The sequence below is a fragment of the Eriocheir sinensis genome, chromosome 5, assembly GCF_024679095.1.
Source record: "Eriocheir sinensis breed Jianghai 21 chromosome 5, ASM2467909v1, whole genome shotgun sequence".
Taxonomy (NCBI): domain Eukaryota; kingdom Metazoa; phylum Arthropoda; class Malacostraca; order Decapoda; family Varunidae; genus Eriocheir; species Eriocheir sinensis.
This window is the reverse complement of record NC_066513.1, coordinates 3900523-3918045: the sequence shown is the minus strand read 5'-3', so window position 1 is coordinate 3918045 and position 17523 is coordinate 3900523. Positions and strand designations below refer to the sequence as shown.

Sequence of the window (17523 nt, the reverse complement as noted above, 5' to 3'; positions counted from 1 at the left end):
GCATCAGAAACATGAGCCCTCAAGGAAGGGGGCATACATTTAAGTTAGGCGGAAGAGGCGAGTTAAGGAAAAGTCGGGAATCATGAAAGTAAGAGTTTTTGCGAAGGACTCACCGTTAAAGGAGTCCGTCGAGAGAGGACGGGAAGGAATTTATATAAAATTTGCTTCGAATCCCCACAAGATAACACAGATTCTATGGGATGGAATGCAGACGTGATTAAGATCCAAAGATCCAAGTAGTAAGAAAATGTCAAAAGAATATATATGAAGTTAGGCTGGCGATAATGTTTGGGGTGTTACCACTGTGGGTAAGGTCCTTTAGCCACAGCGTTACCTTGTTAGGAGCTATTAACGGTGTGCTTGTTTACTAGGGTAGCGGCGGAGGGGAATTATTTTGACCCAATGAGTAACTGAAAAAAACTGACCGATGAACCACTTACCGTCGTTCGGAACGCAGCAACAGTGTTTGGATGTGGATGAGCATTCTCCAACCGCTCTCTCAGAGTCGCTGCACTTGGTCTTCAAGGATCCTTTGACATCAAGGCAGTGATAGATGTCGTCGGAGCTTACTGAGGGGTGGTGCGTTTCATTATACTTTAGGAGCAATGGTGTACCCTTTATTATTTGTATGGAAACCTCACTCGGACATAAGTTTAGTGATAGCTATGAAAAAAAGGAGCGGAGTAAGGCGATCTTAAGTCATTGAAAGTTTTAAATACTGAAGAAAATTTCATATCATAGCATTACTAACATCACCATACGAGCACCCTAAGTTAAATACATCTAAGCACCTAAGTTGAATATATCCAAGAATAACCTGTGAGTCGCCAATAGTTTACTGCTGATGAATGATTCACCTGTGAGAGACAGCAACTCAGCGAATATGGAGGATTGAAATGCTGTAAATTAATACCTTGAAAGCTCAAAGATGTTAGCGTCAGTTATTACCGTCAGAGGAGGAGAGCACACAACAGTGACAGCTCTGGCCACAACTAGAGGAGGAACTTATTTCCTCTCCGCCTTCGCACGTCTCGCGGCACAGTCCTTCCCCATCGGCACAGAGCGAATGAGCCTGACAAACTGAAGCAGAGTACAAAAAAGGTCACTTGCTACTCTAAATTTTCCATTTGTTTCATTAGCCACACTGCGCGACATATTCCGTCTTGCAGCATATAAGAAGTTGTTTATCAGTGTACACGTTTGCGGGTAACAGACTGTAACTTACCGTCTTTTGGGGCGCAGCAGCAATACTGACTCGATGACAGGCAGCCCCATGCTACTGGTTTATCGGCGTCGCTGCACTTTGCTTTTACTGCCCCGCCCTCCGAGACGCATTGGTCTAATTCCATAATTGCTGCAATGACATTTTTGGAAATGATTTCAAAGAGTAAGTATTACTAATGACGTCAGTGGACAATAGATAAATGATATTGCAGATTGTCAATATAGATACTACTCATCAATGGCAACAATTGAACGATGTACTACACCGCTCAGAACAAAAGACGGACACACAGTTACCTCCCGTGGCAGCCACACAGCATGTGCAGTGTAGGCCACAGTGGCCGCTCTCTTTCTCCCACTCCTTACACCAGCTCCGACAGTGCCCACGGCCATCTGCGCACGTCGGCTGAGCTTGACACTCTGTCGTAATGATTAAGGGCATTCAGAGCTTCGTCTAACCTGAGATAGTTCGTGTATCCAGCTTATTTTGATAGTGATGTCAAGTCAGATATGATTCAGATATAAAAGGGCATACTAGTCCACACGTCACTTATATATGTATCTACATTCTTATAAAATTCAAACTTTCTGCATCTCCGCCATTATCATGAAGTTACATATTAATTAATGATGGCTAGACCTGGGTAACTAATGGAGATAATCAAAATTGTGGCAAGCAAGCGAAAAGTTTTCATTCAATTAATTTTCACAAATATATACCTTGATTTTGAAAAAAGAAAACATCCTTCGAAATTCCATGCGTACCAATAATACGGGTTGCAAATTAGTGTAAAAATATGCAGTTTGTGTGAAAAATACCAGCAAAAGATAGACGATATAGACACTAGTATAGAGCCATTGTTCACAGGATTAAAATTTTCTCTCTCTCTCTCTCTCTCTCTCTCTCTCTCTCTCTCTCTCTCTCTCTCTCTCTCTCTCTCTCTCTCTCTCTCTCTCTCTCTCTCTCTCTCTCTCTCTCTCTCTCTCTCTCGATAGATAGATAGATGAATAGATAGATAGATAGACAGGTAGATCGGAAGATAGATATCAACCTTGTCTGTCATTTTTCTCAATATTTGAATATTTCAAAATCTGATTCTGAAGTAGAAGAAAAAAATATATATACCGTCTATTGGCGCGCAGCAACATAACTTTTGTGCCAGGCAGCTTCCTGCCACCTCCTTCTCGTCCTTGGTGCACTTGGCCTTGAAGGAGCCGCCGTTCCGTGAGCACGCCTCGAGCTCCTTCACTGTGATTACTGAGGGGAAGATTTCCACTCAGAGATAAGAAAGTTGTGCTATGGGATTACATTCATTGATAATTTACCTTTGGATTAAGCGATATCATTTGAAACAATTCGCTAAGTCTTTGATCCACGTCGTATGGGATATATTTGCCTTAGATATGTTCCTTTAAAGGGAATGAGGTGTTCGTTTCCACAAGAAGACTATTCCTGGACGTAACTTTCCTTCATATCAATTTTAATGCAGCCTGCAAGACTGAAAAGGAGTTATTGATAAATATTAATAATTTGCAGAAAGCATGGTTAAAAAAGTTATGTTACATGTACAAAGGTGACAAAGTAAAATGTTGAGAGTATGTTGGATGGGCTGACATACCACCGGTAAGGGCAACGCAGCACTTGCAGTGTGCCCCACAGCCGCCCAAAACCTCCTCCTCCAGGCTGGTGCACGCAGACCGGCAGCTGCCCTTGCCGTTATCACAGGACGGTTGGGCTTGGCAGACTGAAACGGATTTTCTTTTGTCAGTTTGAGTCAAATAATTGTGCACAAAGATTGAGTGGTGTCAATATTGTAGGCATATACTTGTATCTAAAGATGTCTTCTAGACCTGCTTAGGGGAATGTCAATATAGGGGTAATTATGTGAAGGTATTCCTGCCTCCACTCGGAATACTACACTTTCCGACGCTGAACTCCACCTGCCACTCACCCACCGGATCATACAATCTGTCTAGTTCATCCTGGAGAACACAGGCGCCCTGATTTGATCTAATTACTCTGCAAATTTTCGTGTCATCTGCAAACTTTGTGATGTCACTCCTAATTGCTGTGTCTAAATAGTTACTATAAATTATTAACAGCAGTGGACCTAATACCGATCGACAGAAGTAGTAGTAGTAGTAGTAGTAGTAGTAGTAGTAGTAGTAGTTGTAGTAGCAGCATTAGTATCAGCTGTAGTAGTAGTAGTAGCAGCAGTAGTAGTAGTAGTAGTTGTAGTAGTAGTAGTAGTAGTAGTAGTAGTGGTTGTAGTGCCTTCAACACAATAAATAGAAAGACTATGATACACAACATTAAAACCAAGTGCCCTAGCTTAGCTATGTATGTCGAAAATACCTATACATACCCGACCGACTTATACATAAACAACCACAGTGGAAAAGTGAAAGTGTTAAAATCATCTGAGGGAACAACACAAGGTGACCCAGTAGCCATGGCTATGTACGCCCTGGGCCTATCAGTCCTCCAAAATGAAATCGCGTACGCAAAAACACGGGTGAAACAAGTGGCTTATGCGGATGACCTCTCAGGTGCTGGTAAAATCTCAGACTTAAAAGGGTGGTGGGACACTGTGAACACCGCCGGCCCTGAGATAAGATACATCCCTAACGCCACCAAGTCTGTCCTTATTGTCAAACCTGAACATTATGACCATGCCGCGGAAACTTTTAGAGGAAGTGGCGTCATTGTGACAAAAGACGGACAACGACACTTAGGTGCAGTGATCGGGACAGAGGTACATAAGAAGGAGTACGTAGGAGACAAAGTAGTTGAATGGGTGAAGGAAATAGAAGCTTTGTCTGCCATTGCCAAGACTGAGCCACACGCTGCCTATTCAGCGTACACCCACGGCATCCAACATCGGTGGACGTTCCTGATGCGCACCATCCCCGGCATCAGTCGACTCCTCCGACCACTGGAAAATGCCGTCAAGAATGTATTCTTGCCGGCGCTGGTGAAATCTCATGCTTTGGGGGAGGAGGAGAGGCATATGCTAGTACATCCTCCAAGACTGGGTGGAATGGGGATCACCAACCCTGAGAAGCTGGCTGATAAGGAGAACCAAAACTCCATCAGCCTTACCAGGTCACTCATCAACAGGATCATCGCTCAGGAGGCAGGGGGCGAGATAGACCAAACAGAAATAAGAGAAATTAAAAGAAAAATCTCAGAAGAAAGGCAACAGGCCCAAAAAGATGAGCTGGACCGTCTTACACACCACCTGTCCACAGAAATGAGTAGAAAAATACACACAGCACAGGAGAGGCGCCTCTAACTGGCTAACGTCATTACCAATCAGAGCAAAAGGCTTCAGCCTCAACAAACAAGAATTTGTCGACGCCGTTGCTCTGATATATGGCTGGCCGATTGAGGGACTGACTGATCTCTGTGCATGTGGATCACCAAATGATGTCACCCACACCATGACATGTAAAAAGGGAGGCTTCGTCTGTATTCGACACGATGAAGTGAGGGATCTGACAGCCAGTATGCTCGGGGAGGTATGCCAAGACGTCACTACCGAGCCGGCACTGCTTCCCCTGGATGGCGAACACCTTCGGTACAGGACAGCCAATACCTCACAGGAGGCACGGGTTGATGTAAGTGCCCACGGATTCTGAGTGCGCGGACAGCGGCATATTCGACCCGATGGCTGCCTGTCACCGTGAGCTGCCCCTGGAAGCCGCCCACCACAGGAACGAGCAGGAGAAGACGAGAGCATACGGTGAAAGAATCCAACATGTGGATCAGGGCAGCTTCATCCCCCTCGTCTTCACCACATCCGGCGGGATGGGTCCCAGGGCCCGATGCTTCTACGCACGACTCGCGGAACTAATCTCAGAAAAGAAGCATCAGCCAAGGAGCCACGTTGTCGCCTGAATGAGGTGTCGCCTCTTGTTCTCCCTGCTCAGGTCGGCCATCGTATGTCTTAGGGGCACCAGACACTCTGGCCCAAAAGCCACCAACATCTCCAATATGGACTATGAAGCCACAGTGGTGGAGAGTGACTTTAGGGTGGGTCGGGAGTGACTTGAGTAGGGAAGGAAAGGGGGATCTGGACGTAATAGATGATAGGCGATTTAATGCTAGGTAGTATTAATGATATGGTTGGATGCCACAGTCATTAGCGAACAGAGTTGGGGCTAATGACCTCCAAGCTATGGAGCCCTTCATGATTATGTGTCGGGAAAATAAACATGGGTGGAGGTATCATTTATGTAGTAGTAGAAGTAGTAAAAGTAGTAAAAGTAGTAGTAGTAGTAGTAGTAGTAGTAGTAGTAGTAGTAGTAGTAGTAGTAGAAGAAGTAATGGTAGTCGAAGCAGCAGTAGGAACACTCACTGTCACGAGGGGCGCAGCAACAGTACTTGGAGTACGAACAGCCACGAGCCACCTCCTTCTCGTCCTTGGAGCACGCGGCCTTGAACACTCCTCCCTCCTTTTCACATTGTTCCAGCTCTGTCAAAACTGGTGCATAAAAATGATCAATCTATTATGATCCGACGTAAATTTCCCTGACAAATGCCGTTACATATTATAGAACAAAATTAATTTGAAAAGTATGAAAACAAAGACGCAGCTTTACCTTTATTTTTAGCCACACAACACTTGCAGTGAGGACTGCATCCGTGTTTCTCGTCTTCCCACGCCTCGCACGATGTCCGACACTGGCCATGGCCGCTGTCACACTTTGGGTGGATGTGGCAAACTGGAACAATCATTTGCATCAGAATAAATAATTCACCGGGGAACGTTACGCTTCATCTCCTCAGGATCGAAGAGGCTTTGTGTGCATCCTCCTGGTCTTTGAGATTCAGAGGTGCATCGTGCTACCAGAGCTAAATGAGCAGGACTGACTGTCGGGAAGCGGGTCCTGTGCCCATGTAGCCCAGCTTGCTCTTATAACCCTGTAGTTATTAGCAGACATAAATTCAAACCTAAACAAGCAGTCCCTCGATATAACAATATCAAAAGACTATAATTATGAAAAGAACCTATTCGAGATGGTATTAACTCACGCATTCAACACTTATTTTGGTCGAATCAAGTCATTTCGCTGCTTAAATAACCTTTTTCCAAAGTGTTGTTCCATCTAATGTTCCAATCACCTTTCCTCATGACTTTTTCATGATATTTCTCCACTCTCTTGTCTTGTGGCTTTACTGTTTCAGCACAATTGGCCTGCTGGTCATACATATGGCACCTGTAATCTCAACACCCTCACCCTGCCTAGCCAAGGTACCTGACACATAATCCAGATCATGCTCCTTTATTCTGCTGTCACCAGTAATGTTTTATCGCCCTTGCATAATTTATATGCAAATAAGTTCTGTCTATGAAAACAATGACAGCTCACCGTCAATTGGGGCACAGCAGCAGTAGTGTTGCGACGAGCACCCTCTGCCCACTTCCTTCTCAGCACTGGTGCACACAGACTTGAAAGAGCCTCCATCCTCTTTGCATTTCTCCAAGTCGAGAAGAACTTGAAAAAGATAATTATTTAAGAAAGTGTAATAGCCTCGTCCAGAGACATAATGATAATCTTGTAAAAGGTGTAGAAAACAGCTATGGAACGTATTTTACCTTCAATCCTGGTCACACAACATTGGCAGTGTGAACCGCATTTCCCTGAAACTTCGTCTTCCCAGCTGTTACACGCATCCCTACAATGTCCGAGTCCTCCATCACATGCCAGCTGGGCTTGGCAAAGAGACTCTGAAAGTATACAGAGAAAATAACTCACTGACTACTGTAGCTGATAATATATATATATATATATATATATATATATATATATATATATATATATATATATATATATATATATATATATATATATATATATATATAGGTATGTATATATTATTTTCTTGTAAAACACCTAGGATGGAGTGTAAAAGCTAACAGCAAGACATTGCACGGTTGTGGGGCGTCTTACCGCCACCGTTGGTGACACAGCACTTGCACTTGTGTCCCTTGCAGCCGTGTTGCAGCTCCTTGCCGTGGAGACACTGGGTGGTGCACACCCCTCCAGCAGCCGCACATACCTTCTTAGGTGTGCATGCTAAAGTAAATAGAAAAATAAATCATTTCAGTGCTACTCTGTGTTTTAAACTGAAGCCTACCCCTCCCTTTCTCACATCGTCTTCTTCCCACAAAGGAAGTAAGTATTTGACTCTACCTTGTACTATTATATTATAATAACAACAATTGAGGTGTTTCTTTAGTCATCTTTGTGCGTAATCGAAGGTGGTCTTACTTTCCGGCACGGCCAGGCAACACGCACAGTGCGCACCGCACCGGCCGATCTTCTCCTCGTGGGCCTTGCACGCGGCCCTGCAGGTGCCCCGGCCGTCCTTGCATGTTCCCTTGGCGTTACACTCTAAAGAAGGGCACCAGTGAACATCATATTACTGAAGTTTCTTATACAATTATTTGTCCGTAAAGTTGTGCATTTTTAATATGAACAGCTGGATAAGAAAATGGAGAAGCCATCACCCACCCAGTATCACTTGTAGTACCTACCGTCCTTCAGCGCACAGCAGCAGAAGTGTCGTCCTGAGCAGCCTCCAGCCACCTCCCTCTCGTTGGCGGTGCACTCGGCCTTGATCGACCCGCCCGCATGCACGCACCTTTTGACCTCTTCGAATTCTAGCAGGGCGGTGGAAGGTTAACAGTCACTAAACCTTGCAGAAGGCCAGCAGAGCGGTGGAAGATATACAGTGAATAAAGTTTGCAGTGTGCTAGCAGAACGGTGGAGGATTAAGAGAGTGACGAAAGCTTACATTATGCCAGTGGAACGCTGGAAGATTTACTAAGCTTGCAGAATGGTAGAGGAGCGATGAAAGATGAAGAGAGCGTCTGAAGTTTGCACAATGATAGCGGAACTAAAGTTTTCTGTATAAAATTCGCATGTAAGATTGCTGTAAACTTAATCAAGAGTCATAGCACCTCCAAGGCACGCACGCCGCTTAGGATCCAGAGACCTCGCAGGACATGCAAAGAACCAAAGTCACTGGACGAAGTCACAAAGGATGCTTCTGAATAATGTAAGTGTAAGGGACCGACAGTACTGGAAGGAATAAGAAAGAGAACACCGTAATAATAGTTCACATGACTCGCAGGAATCCAGACTTTCAGAACTCACACGACACAAAGCACAACACACGCAAGGTCTCCAGGACTAACGAGACGAAAACCAGAGAAGAAATATATCTCAGCGTTCAGTAGATCAGTGAGCACAAACAGTTCAGGAACTTTCATAACCTAATATACATACTAAGACTTCAAAGGCCCAATGGCTCCAAGGACACAAAATAAGAAATAACTTACACGTCTGGCAAAAGTGAAAGAAATATATGAAATCACAGGAAAAAATATAAGCATTTATAAATCACGGAGTACTCAAACGAAGGAATCAGAGTTACAAATTACCGTTCACCCGGGCAACACAGCACTTGCAATACGAGCCACAAAGACCATGTATGTGCTTTTCACCGGCCAGGCAGGTAGACCGGCAGAGACCGCGGCCACCGTCACAGCCTTCCTTTGCTTGGCACTCTGAAACACAGCGGATGGCAGCCACTGACGGTCACGTTCGGCCGCCTCGAGCGATCGTGGTATAAAATATGGAGGGAGGATTTCCTACCAAGACTTTTTCGTGAGACATTTTGAAACACACACACACACACACACACACACACACACACACACACACACACACACACACACACACACACACACACAAACAAACAAACAAACACTACGGAAGTTTAGTTACTGGAACACGCAACGTCCGTGCTAATGGAGTACACACATTTGCGCGCAGTGATATCAGGTACATCTGTAAACTTTACATGGAGGATTTATCTGGCCAAACAGGCGTAAAATATAAAGGTTAATGCTAGAAAAAAGTCTTAGCATTGTTTTGTTCAACTTTTGTCAACGAACCACGCCTTCCAGCTAGGTAACCTCTTTACTACAGAGTTCAGTTTAACTGTATAAGATCAGGAAAACAATCACTGACATCTTCTAACAGCGGACAAACCATCTTCCTGAGTTGCGGAATGAATTTACGAACTCACCATCGACTGGGGCGCAGCAGCAGAACCTGCCAGAGCAGCCTCCCGCCACCTCTTTCTCGTCTACCGAGCACCGGCTCTTGACCGAACCGCCTGCCCGGACACAGTGTTCCACATCCACGCATTCTGGGAACAGAATATATATAGTCATATGGGCAATGACTTCCCCACTTTTATCTTTTATTCTGGCACGTACGAACCAAGCGATCATTATTTGTTCATATCACAGGACTTCGTGACCGTCCTGTGAAAATGCTTAACTAGCGGAATGATGCTTTGAAAATATAACTGCAATCCTAAGACGGTACTTCATACATATTCATATGTGGCAAAAAAATACCTAATGAGTTAAAAGACGGGTGTTAACTTTTGCTATAAACTTATCAATGTCAAGAAGAGAAACAGTTTCATGTGGATGCTCATTCAACATCATAATCAAATTTGGGATAAAGGAACTGTAAAATTGGTTACTTGCGCGAGGAAATTGATTGCTGAGTACTTCCCTGAATTGTAAACTATGGCGTGACCGACAAATAGGCTGAAACTGAGCCGGTAACGCGTCTTAAAGAGTGTGCCCATTATTTGTAACACTCCTTAAGCAACGAGGTCAAAGCACCAACCACTGGACGATGACAAAGTTGCATATTGAGGTTGGTCACAGAAACTTTTGTGTACTCTTTCATATGGAAACCTAAAATTTGGGTTTTGGCGCACCGAAAAGGACATAACATTACCTTCATCATATGTCGCTGAATTAGATATCTAACCCAAAATCCCTAAGCCCTTCTGTGCACTCTGACAGATGCCAACAAGAGATCAGTCACTATCCGAATATATCACTCCACAAAATGACGCGAAGTGATATTCATTAAATTTCACGTGCCTTTTCTAATCATACAACTTTGGGGCTCGGTGTGACGCTAAGACAAAATAAAGCTGTACAGGTGGTAAGAGAACACAATCCTACCGTTGGGCAGAGTCACGCAGCACTTGCAGCTTGAGCCACACCCGCCACTCTTCTCTGTCTCCCCGACCAGACACGCGTCCCGACACTGTCCCTCTCCGTTGTTACAGGCGGGGTGTTCCTGGCACACTGTCACAGACAACACGTACATCACGATTATTTAGATGTGATAGTAAAAAAGTGTGTGTGTGTGTGTGTGTGTGTGTGTGTGTGTGTGTGTGTGTGTGTGTGTGTGTGTGTGTGTGTTCACGGCCATTAAAACAAAAAAAAGCAACAAAAAAGCCCGCTAGACGCTGCTCTAATAAAAAACAAACAACAAGAGGCCAAAAGAGAGGTCAGTTTCGGGAGAAGAGGTGTCTTGACTTTCCCCTCTTGAAAGAGGTCAAGTCATAGTCAGGAGGATATACAGACAAAGGAAGGCTATTCTAGAGTGTACCAGCGGAAGGGATAAAAGAGTGAAGGTGTTGGTTAACTCTTGCAGAAGGGCTATGGATAGTATAGGGGTGAGCAAGAGTAGAAGGTCGAGTGCAGCGGGGCCGCGGGAGGGGGAAGGCAGTTAGCAAGTTCAGAAGAGCAGTCAGCCTGAAAATATCGATAGAAGATAGGAAGAGATACAACATGGCGGTGGAATTTAAGGGGTAGTAGACTGTCACTAAGAGGAGGGGATGTGATGAGACAAAGAGCTTTTGACTACTCTGTCCAAAAGAACTGTGTGTGTGGAGCTCCCCCACACGTGAGATGCATTCTCCATACAAGGGCGGACAAGGACCCTGTATATGGACAGGATCTGGGAGGGGGAAAAGAACTGGCGGAGACGATACAGAACGCCCATCCTCCAGGAAGTTTCCAGTTAAGATTTTGAGTTAAGGATAAACCGAGGATGTTTGGTGTAGAAGGTGACAGCTGAGTATTGCCGAAGAATAGGTAATAGGTGTTTGGAAGATTGAGTCGAGTTTATAGGTAGGGAAATTGAGTTTTTGAGGCATTGAAGGACACCAGGGTCCTCCTACCCCAATCAGAAATGATAGCAAGGTTTGCAGTTAAGCGTTCTGCAGCCTCCAATCTAGAGTCTTGTAATTCCTGATGGGAGGGTCTTCTGTTGAAAGAAGTTGAATAATGCAAACTAGGGTCTTTAGCGTACGAGTGGATAGTACAGTTTATTGTGGAAAGAAGATCATTGACGAATAAAAGATAGAGAGTGGGAGACAGGACAGAGCCCTGCGAGACGCCACTGTTGATAGGTTTAGGGGAAGAACAGTGACTGTCTACCACAGCAGAGATAGAACGGGCGGAAAGGAAACTGGAGATAAAGGAACAGAGAGGATAGAATCCGTAGCAGGGTAGTTTATATATATATATATATATATATATATATATATATATATATATATATATATATATATATATATATATATATATATATATATATATATATATATATATATATATATATATATATATATATATATATATATATATATATATATATATATATATATATATATATATATATATATATATATATATATATATATATATATATATATATATATATATATATATATATATATATATATATATATATATATATATATATATATCTCTCTCTCTCTCTCTAGCCGAACTGGTAGCGTACTGGGCCCATATTCACCGCGTGATGGACGACGCAGGTTCGAATCCTCACGCTACCACCTCGGATTTTTCAGTCACCGCCGAGTGGCTTAAACTACCCACATGCTGTCCTGAAGACCACCCATCAACCCGGACTCTAGAGGAAGCCGTCCAAGCGAATCAAGAACGAGTTCCGGGGCAGCATGAGCCAATACAAAATGACGCCACTATAAACACTCGCCTGCGCCAGAACAGGCTGGGCCGACCATCAGGCCCCACCGCGAAGACTTGGGCCGACCATCAGGCCCCACCAGAAACTTGGGCCTACCGGCGCAATGAGGCTGCAACGTAAATATATATATATATATATATATATATATATATATATATATATATATATATATATATATATATATATATATATATATATATATATATATATATATATATATATATATATATATATATATATATATATATATATATATATATATATATATATATTTTTTTTTGCGGGATGGTCGGCCCAAGTCTTCTTCGACTTCTCAGTGATGGTCAGCCCAGCGCCATTGGCTCTTAGTGCCCAATCTGAGCGCTTTTCCTTGTTGGCTCATGACTGTTCCAGAACTTCAGTTCCTCTCTCCTTTTTCTCTTTCTCTCTCTCTCTCTCTCTCTCTCTCTCTCTCTCTCTCTCTCTCTCTCTCTCTCTCTCTCTCTCTCTCTCTCTCTCTCTATATATATATATATATATATAAATATATAAATAAATATATAAATAAAAATATAGAAATATATATATATATTTATATATGTGTGTGTGTGTCTATATATATATATATATATATATATATATATATATATATATATATATATATATATATATATATATATATATATATATATATATATATATGTGTGTGTGTGTGTGTGTGTGTGTGTATGTATATATATATATATATATATATATATATATATATATATATATATATATATATATATATATATATATATATATATATATATATATATATATATATATATATATATATATATATATATATATATATATATATATATATATATATATATATATATATATATATATATTTTGTTTTGCCTTTGCCTCGCCTTCTGTAGGGCATAAAAAGTGTGCCATTACCTTCGGACAAGGGCAGGCAACAGACGCAGTTGGGGCCACACTTCTCGTCGGCCTGCACCTCCCCGTGCAGGCACCACTCCCGGCACTGCCCTCGCCCGTGCTGGCACGTGGCTTGAATGTCGCAGCCCTCGGCGGCAACAGCTGAAATATATCATTCTGTATTTACCAGCCAACCAACTCTTAGTGAACGTATGTTTACAGCAGCAGTAACCAAGGTATATTAATCGATAACAAATCTTAGGGTAAAATCACAATTTTAAGCAGATAAACAATCCTTGTAATACAATAATCATAGGTTACAATCAGTGATATCTCTACAAACCTCGCTCACCGTTCCTCCAAAATGAATCTGTCTCTCTCTCTCTCTCTCTCTCTCTCTCTCTCTCTCTCTCTCTCTCTCTCTCTCTCTCTCTCTCTCTCTCTCTCTCTCTCTCTCTCTCTCTCTCTCTCTCTCTCTCTCTCTCTCTCTCTCTCTCTCTCTCTGTATCTATATCTATCTATCTATCTACCTATCTCTCGCCGGCGCCTACAGGAGTGTCAGCTGGCGTGCTAGTGTTACCGTGTTCAGCCTCGACGCAGCACTTGCAGCCGGAGCCCTTGCAGGCGCCGTGCAGCTCCTCTTCTCCCGCGGAACATTTTTTTCTGCATTCGCCGTGGGCATCGATGCATTCATCCTTGGCTCTACATTCTGGAAAGTGGGTTGATCATTGAATATGGCATTTCGTGTTGCATGCCACATACGATTTTGAGTAATACTTAAGACGAAGTGCTGAGTGGTCTGCGTGCTGGCTCGGCGTCCTGGAGGACTCAGGTTCGAGTCCCGCCCACTGATATAAACTAACAGATTTTAGTCATCGGTCATATCATATAGTTATATTTATATCATATAACTATCCCTTTACTATCTAAGTATTGTGGTTTCATCTAACTTGTAGATTTCTTTTGATCTCATGACGGAGCGTCTCAGTGGCACTGCTTTCACCGCAAGCAAGATCGATGAAGTAAAGTTTATTTTGATGTCACGAATGAGTGTATCAAGATCGCTGATGAAAAGAAGAAATACTAATAGACCCCAAACCAGTCCTTATGGTTCACCACTGGTGACGCGAGTTCGGTCTGAATTTTCACCAGTTTTCTGAAGCCTCTGCGTTCTATCGCTAAGCCACTGTGTGACCGAGCTTCAAACTTGCTCCTGTAACAGCTCTCTGTAAAGGACGGCTTGTTGCCGTGCAGGAGTGGAGTTCTGAATGGTTTGTTCCTTGTATACTCGAAGGATAAGAGAGGAAAGCTTCTTCATTCACAACAATCTTTGAACTTACAGTCGAATAATTTATCTCTTCAGATTGATTGATCACGAAGGGAAAGCTACGGCAGAGGAAAAAATAAACTTTAGTCATGCCCTCTCATTATAAAGGAAGAAAACTGTGACAATTTCATCTCGCTTCCCTGCGCATATCATACAGTTATGACATTAATAGAAACTACGTAATTTTTTTTTCAGCAATCGCCTTAAAATGACCGATTAGGGCAGCAGATTTATTTACCCATCGATTCCTTTTATTTGATACCACACCCATAATGTTTGAGGGCATGAAGGGCAAGCTGTTTTTCAGCAATCACTTACCTTTGGCTGGCGCGCAGCAGTAGCAGTCTTTTCCTTTACAACCATTCACAATCACCTCTTCGTCCGAAGAACACGCGTCCTTGCACGTTCCTCCCTTCTTCCAACATTTTACCTTTTCGACACAAGCTGAAAATGTAAGAGCGGCATGACAACCAAACAGTGCATGGTCTTGGTAAGGATCCTAGGTGGTGTGTCTCGCACATCAAGCTGTACACACAAAAACGTATGTTGATATGGAAGTGTGTATGGTTGTGTGCTGGTAGAGCGCTACTTTAGCGTTGTGAAACAAAGCATCACACTAGCGTTACTGAGTATGGCTTATTTTCCATATACTTAAGGTGGTAACTCTTTTAGTTCCTGTCACGTTGCTTTAGTGAGCGCTAGAGTACAGCATGAACTGAAGAGCTGTGATCCAGCCATGACTAAAGCCCCAAATACACTGCCGAATTTTGGCCACGAACTTGACGCAGAATCAGTTCGTGAAAAAATTTGGCGACCGGTTCGCCGACATGACCAAGATTCTTACAGTTCGTGACCATTCGGCGACATGTCGGCAAATGCTCAAGACAATTCGGGGACAATTCGGAGACATGTCGCCGACTATTCGGCGTCCATGTCTCCGAGCTCAAAATCTGAAATTTTAACGTTTTTTTTTGTCGCGGAATAAGTGGCGATAAGTCTCCGAATTGTCTTCGCATGTCCCCGAAGTGTCGGCAACATGTCGGGGACAATCCTCCGACAGTGCCAAGATTTCTGACAGCTGATCATCTGATGCCCATGTGGCATATAAAAGCACGGGAATCCGCGCCTACCTCATGGACTACTACAACACCCGTGGAGCAGTGGCCTGGCAGGACAGAATTGTGGGCGAGTAAATACCATGTGTGGTAATATGTATGATAGTATGTGTAATAAAATGTATAAAGGTGACTTGTTTTTGTTTTGCTCTCCTACAGATATTTTAGAATGAATGAATGTTTACGTAATATTAATAAACAAACCAGTAACTGAAAGAAGAAATAAATCTAAATAACTGAAAATGAAACAAATGTTAAATAATGGCAGAATAATGATATTAAGAAATAAATAAAGTAATAAATAGTAAATTAATTATGAAATAAATGAATGTTAGTTCCATACCTATTTTATATATTCATGATTCTTCTTGTTTTTCATATTTTCTTGTTTACTGTTTATTATTATAATATTATTTTATTCCGTATATATATATAGATATATATATATATATATATATATATATATATATATATATATATATATATATATATATATAGAGAGAGAGAGAGAGAGAGAGAGAGAGAGAGAGAGAGAGAGAGAGAGAGAGAGAGAGAGATAATACATAAAGAGATAGATAGATAGCTAGATAGACCCCCGTGTACACCTCCCACCGCGACCCGTTTGCCGTGTCATGATTAATTCGCCGAATATTCGGGGACATGTCCCCGAATAGTCTTGGCCATTCGGCGACATGTCGGAGACATGTCCCCGAATAGTCGGCGACATGTCGGCGAGAAATTTGCCAATAAAATTAAAATTTCAACGGTCAAAATTCGGCGACAATTCGCCGAACACCGCGAATCGGACGCCGAATTGTCTGCGACATGTCGGCGACATTTCGGCGACAATTCGGCGTCCACTTTGCATTCGTGCACATTCGGCGAACAGCCGCGAATTTTTCATGCAACATGAAACTTTCCTGGTGGTCGTGACCAACTGTCAAAAGTCGCGTGGTGGACGCAGACATGTCCCCGAACGGCCAAGAACAGGCAAGAAAGATGCCGAACTTGTTCGCGACACAGGATGACTTGCATATTCGCGTACATTCGTGAGACAAAATTCGGCAGTGTATTTGGGGCTTAAATGATCTGGACCACACTCATGATTCATTTTAGTCATATTCTTACCCGGGTTAGCACCGAATGTTCCATCCGTCCCTACTTCTGCAAGAAATGCAAACGAATGTTTAAATATTCATTCATGGGAAAAATCTCCTAATATTTTTTTTCATTCATTCATGGAAATATCCTTTTTTTCATTCATTCAATGAAAAAATATTCTGCTGTTTTCTACACACCTTACTTTAGGTAGTTCCAAGAGGATCTAGCTAATTAACTTTGGACTTTCTGAGAGATGCTCGTAAGCTAGAATACATACACACATACATACATATATATATATATATATATATATATATATATATATATATATATATATATATATATATATATATATATATATATATATATATATATATATATATATATATATATATATATATACATATATATATATATATATATATATATATATAATATATATATATATATACACACACACACACACACACACACACACACACACACACACACAAACGTTAGTTTAATGGTTCCCCCTATTGCCACCTCTATTCTAATTCATTTCAATTGTCACTTTCAAGAACAAGGAATGCAATCAGTAACCCTTAGGTTTTTAAGTCTGCCGTGACATCAGACTGATGTTCTTAGTTGCTTTTTGCAGCTCCTTATTTTTGTATTTATCATATCTTATGAAAAATATTACGTTGCTACATAATGAGTGTTTACAGTCTTGTGTCGTGTAAGATTTCCGATCACATATTTGTTGGTGGTTGTTGTTAACCCATTATCTGATGACTGACTGAGAGCTCCGTCGTGTTGTCAAGCAAACAGTAACATCACAGCTCGGCCAAGGGACTCACGGTCGAGGCAGCACCAGCCCTTCCCACAGTCCTTGGTGCCCTCCAGCTTCACGGAGCATTTGTCTCCTTCCCCGACGCACGTGCCCTTCAGGCTGGAGCAGAG

At 42.2% G+C, this 17523-nt stretch overlaps 2 protein-coding genes across 2 annotated transcripts in view; one reads left to right on the top strand and one right to left on the bottom strand.

The window, feature by feature from the left end:
• Positions 1–17523, top strand: part of LOC126983599 (bestrophin-2-like) — a 184831-nt gene that overhangs the window by 61264 nt on the left and 106044 nt on the right. The gene's annotated exons all lie outside the window — the stretch shown is intronic.
• The window catches only part of LOC126983587 (multiple epidermal growth factor-like domains protein 6), a 34087-nt gene that overhangs the window by 15508 nt on the left and 1056 nt on the right, over positions 1–17523 (bottom strand). The window contains exons 2-22 of the mRNA XM_050836397.1: positions 17421–17523; positions 16609–16644; positions 14684–14809; positions 13619–13747; positions 13060–13200; positions 10293–10418; positions 9329–9451; positions 8679–8804; positions 7770–7895; positions 7504–7626; positions 7183–7308; positions 6828–6959; positions 6601–6726; positions 5830–5952; positions 5586–5711; positions 2844–2969; positions 2351–2482; positions 1522–1644; positions 1226–1354; positions 949–1080; positions 441–569 (exon numbers count right to left, since the gene is read on the bottom strand). The exon at positions 17421–17523 is cut by the window's right edge and continues 9 nt beyond it. Of these exons, the coding sequence (XP_050692354.1) occupies positions 441–569; positions 949–1080; positions 1226–1354; positions 1522–1644; positions 2351–2482; positions 2844–2969; positions 5586–5711; positions 5830–5952; positions 6601–6726; positions 6828–6959; positions 7183–7308; positions 7504–7626; positions 7770–7895; positions 8679–8804; positions 9329–9451; positions 10293–10418; positions 13060–13200; positions 13619–13747; positions 14684–14809; positions 16609–16644; positions 17421–17523 (2563 nt within the window). The remainder of the gene's footprint in view (positions 1–440; positions 570–948; positions 1081–1225; positions 1355–1521; positions 1645–2350; positions 2483–2843; positions 2970–5585; positions 5712–5829; positions 5953–6600; positions 6727–6827; positions 6960–7182; positions 7309–7503; positions 7627–7769; positions 7896–8678; positions 8805–9328; positions 9452–10292; positions 10419–13059; positions 13201–13618; positions 13748–14683; positions 14810–16608; positions 16645–17420) is intronic.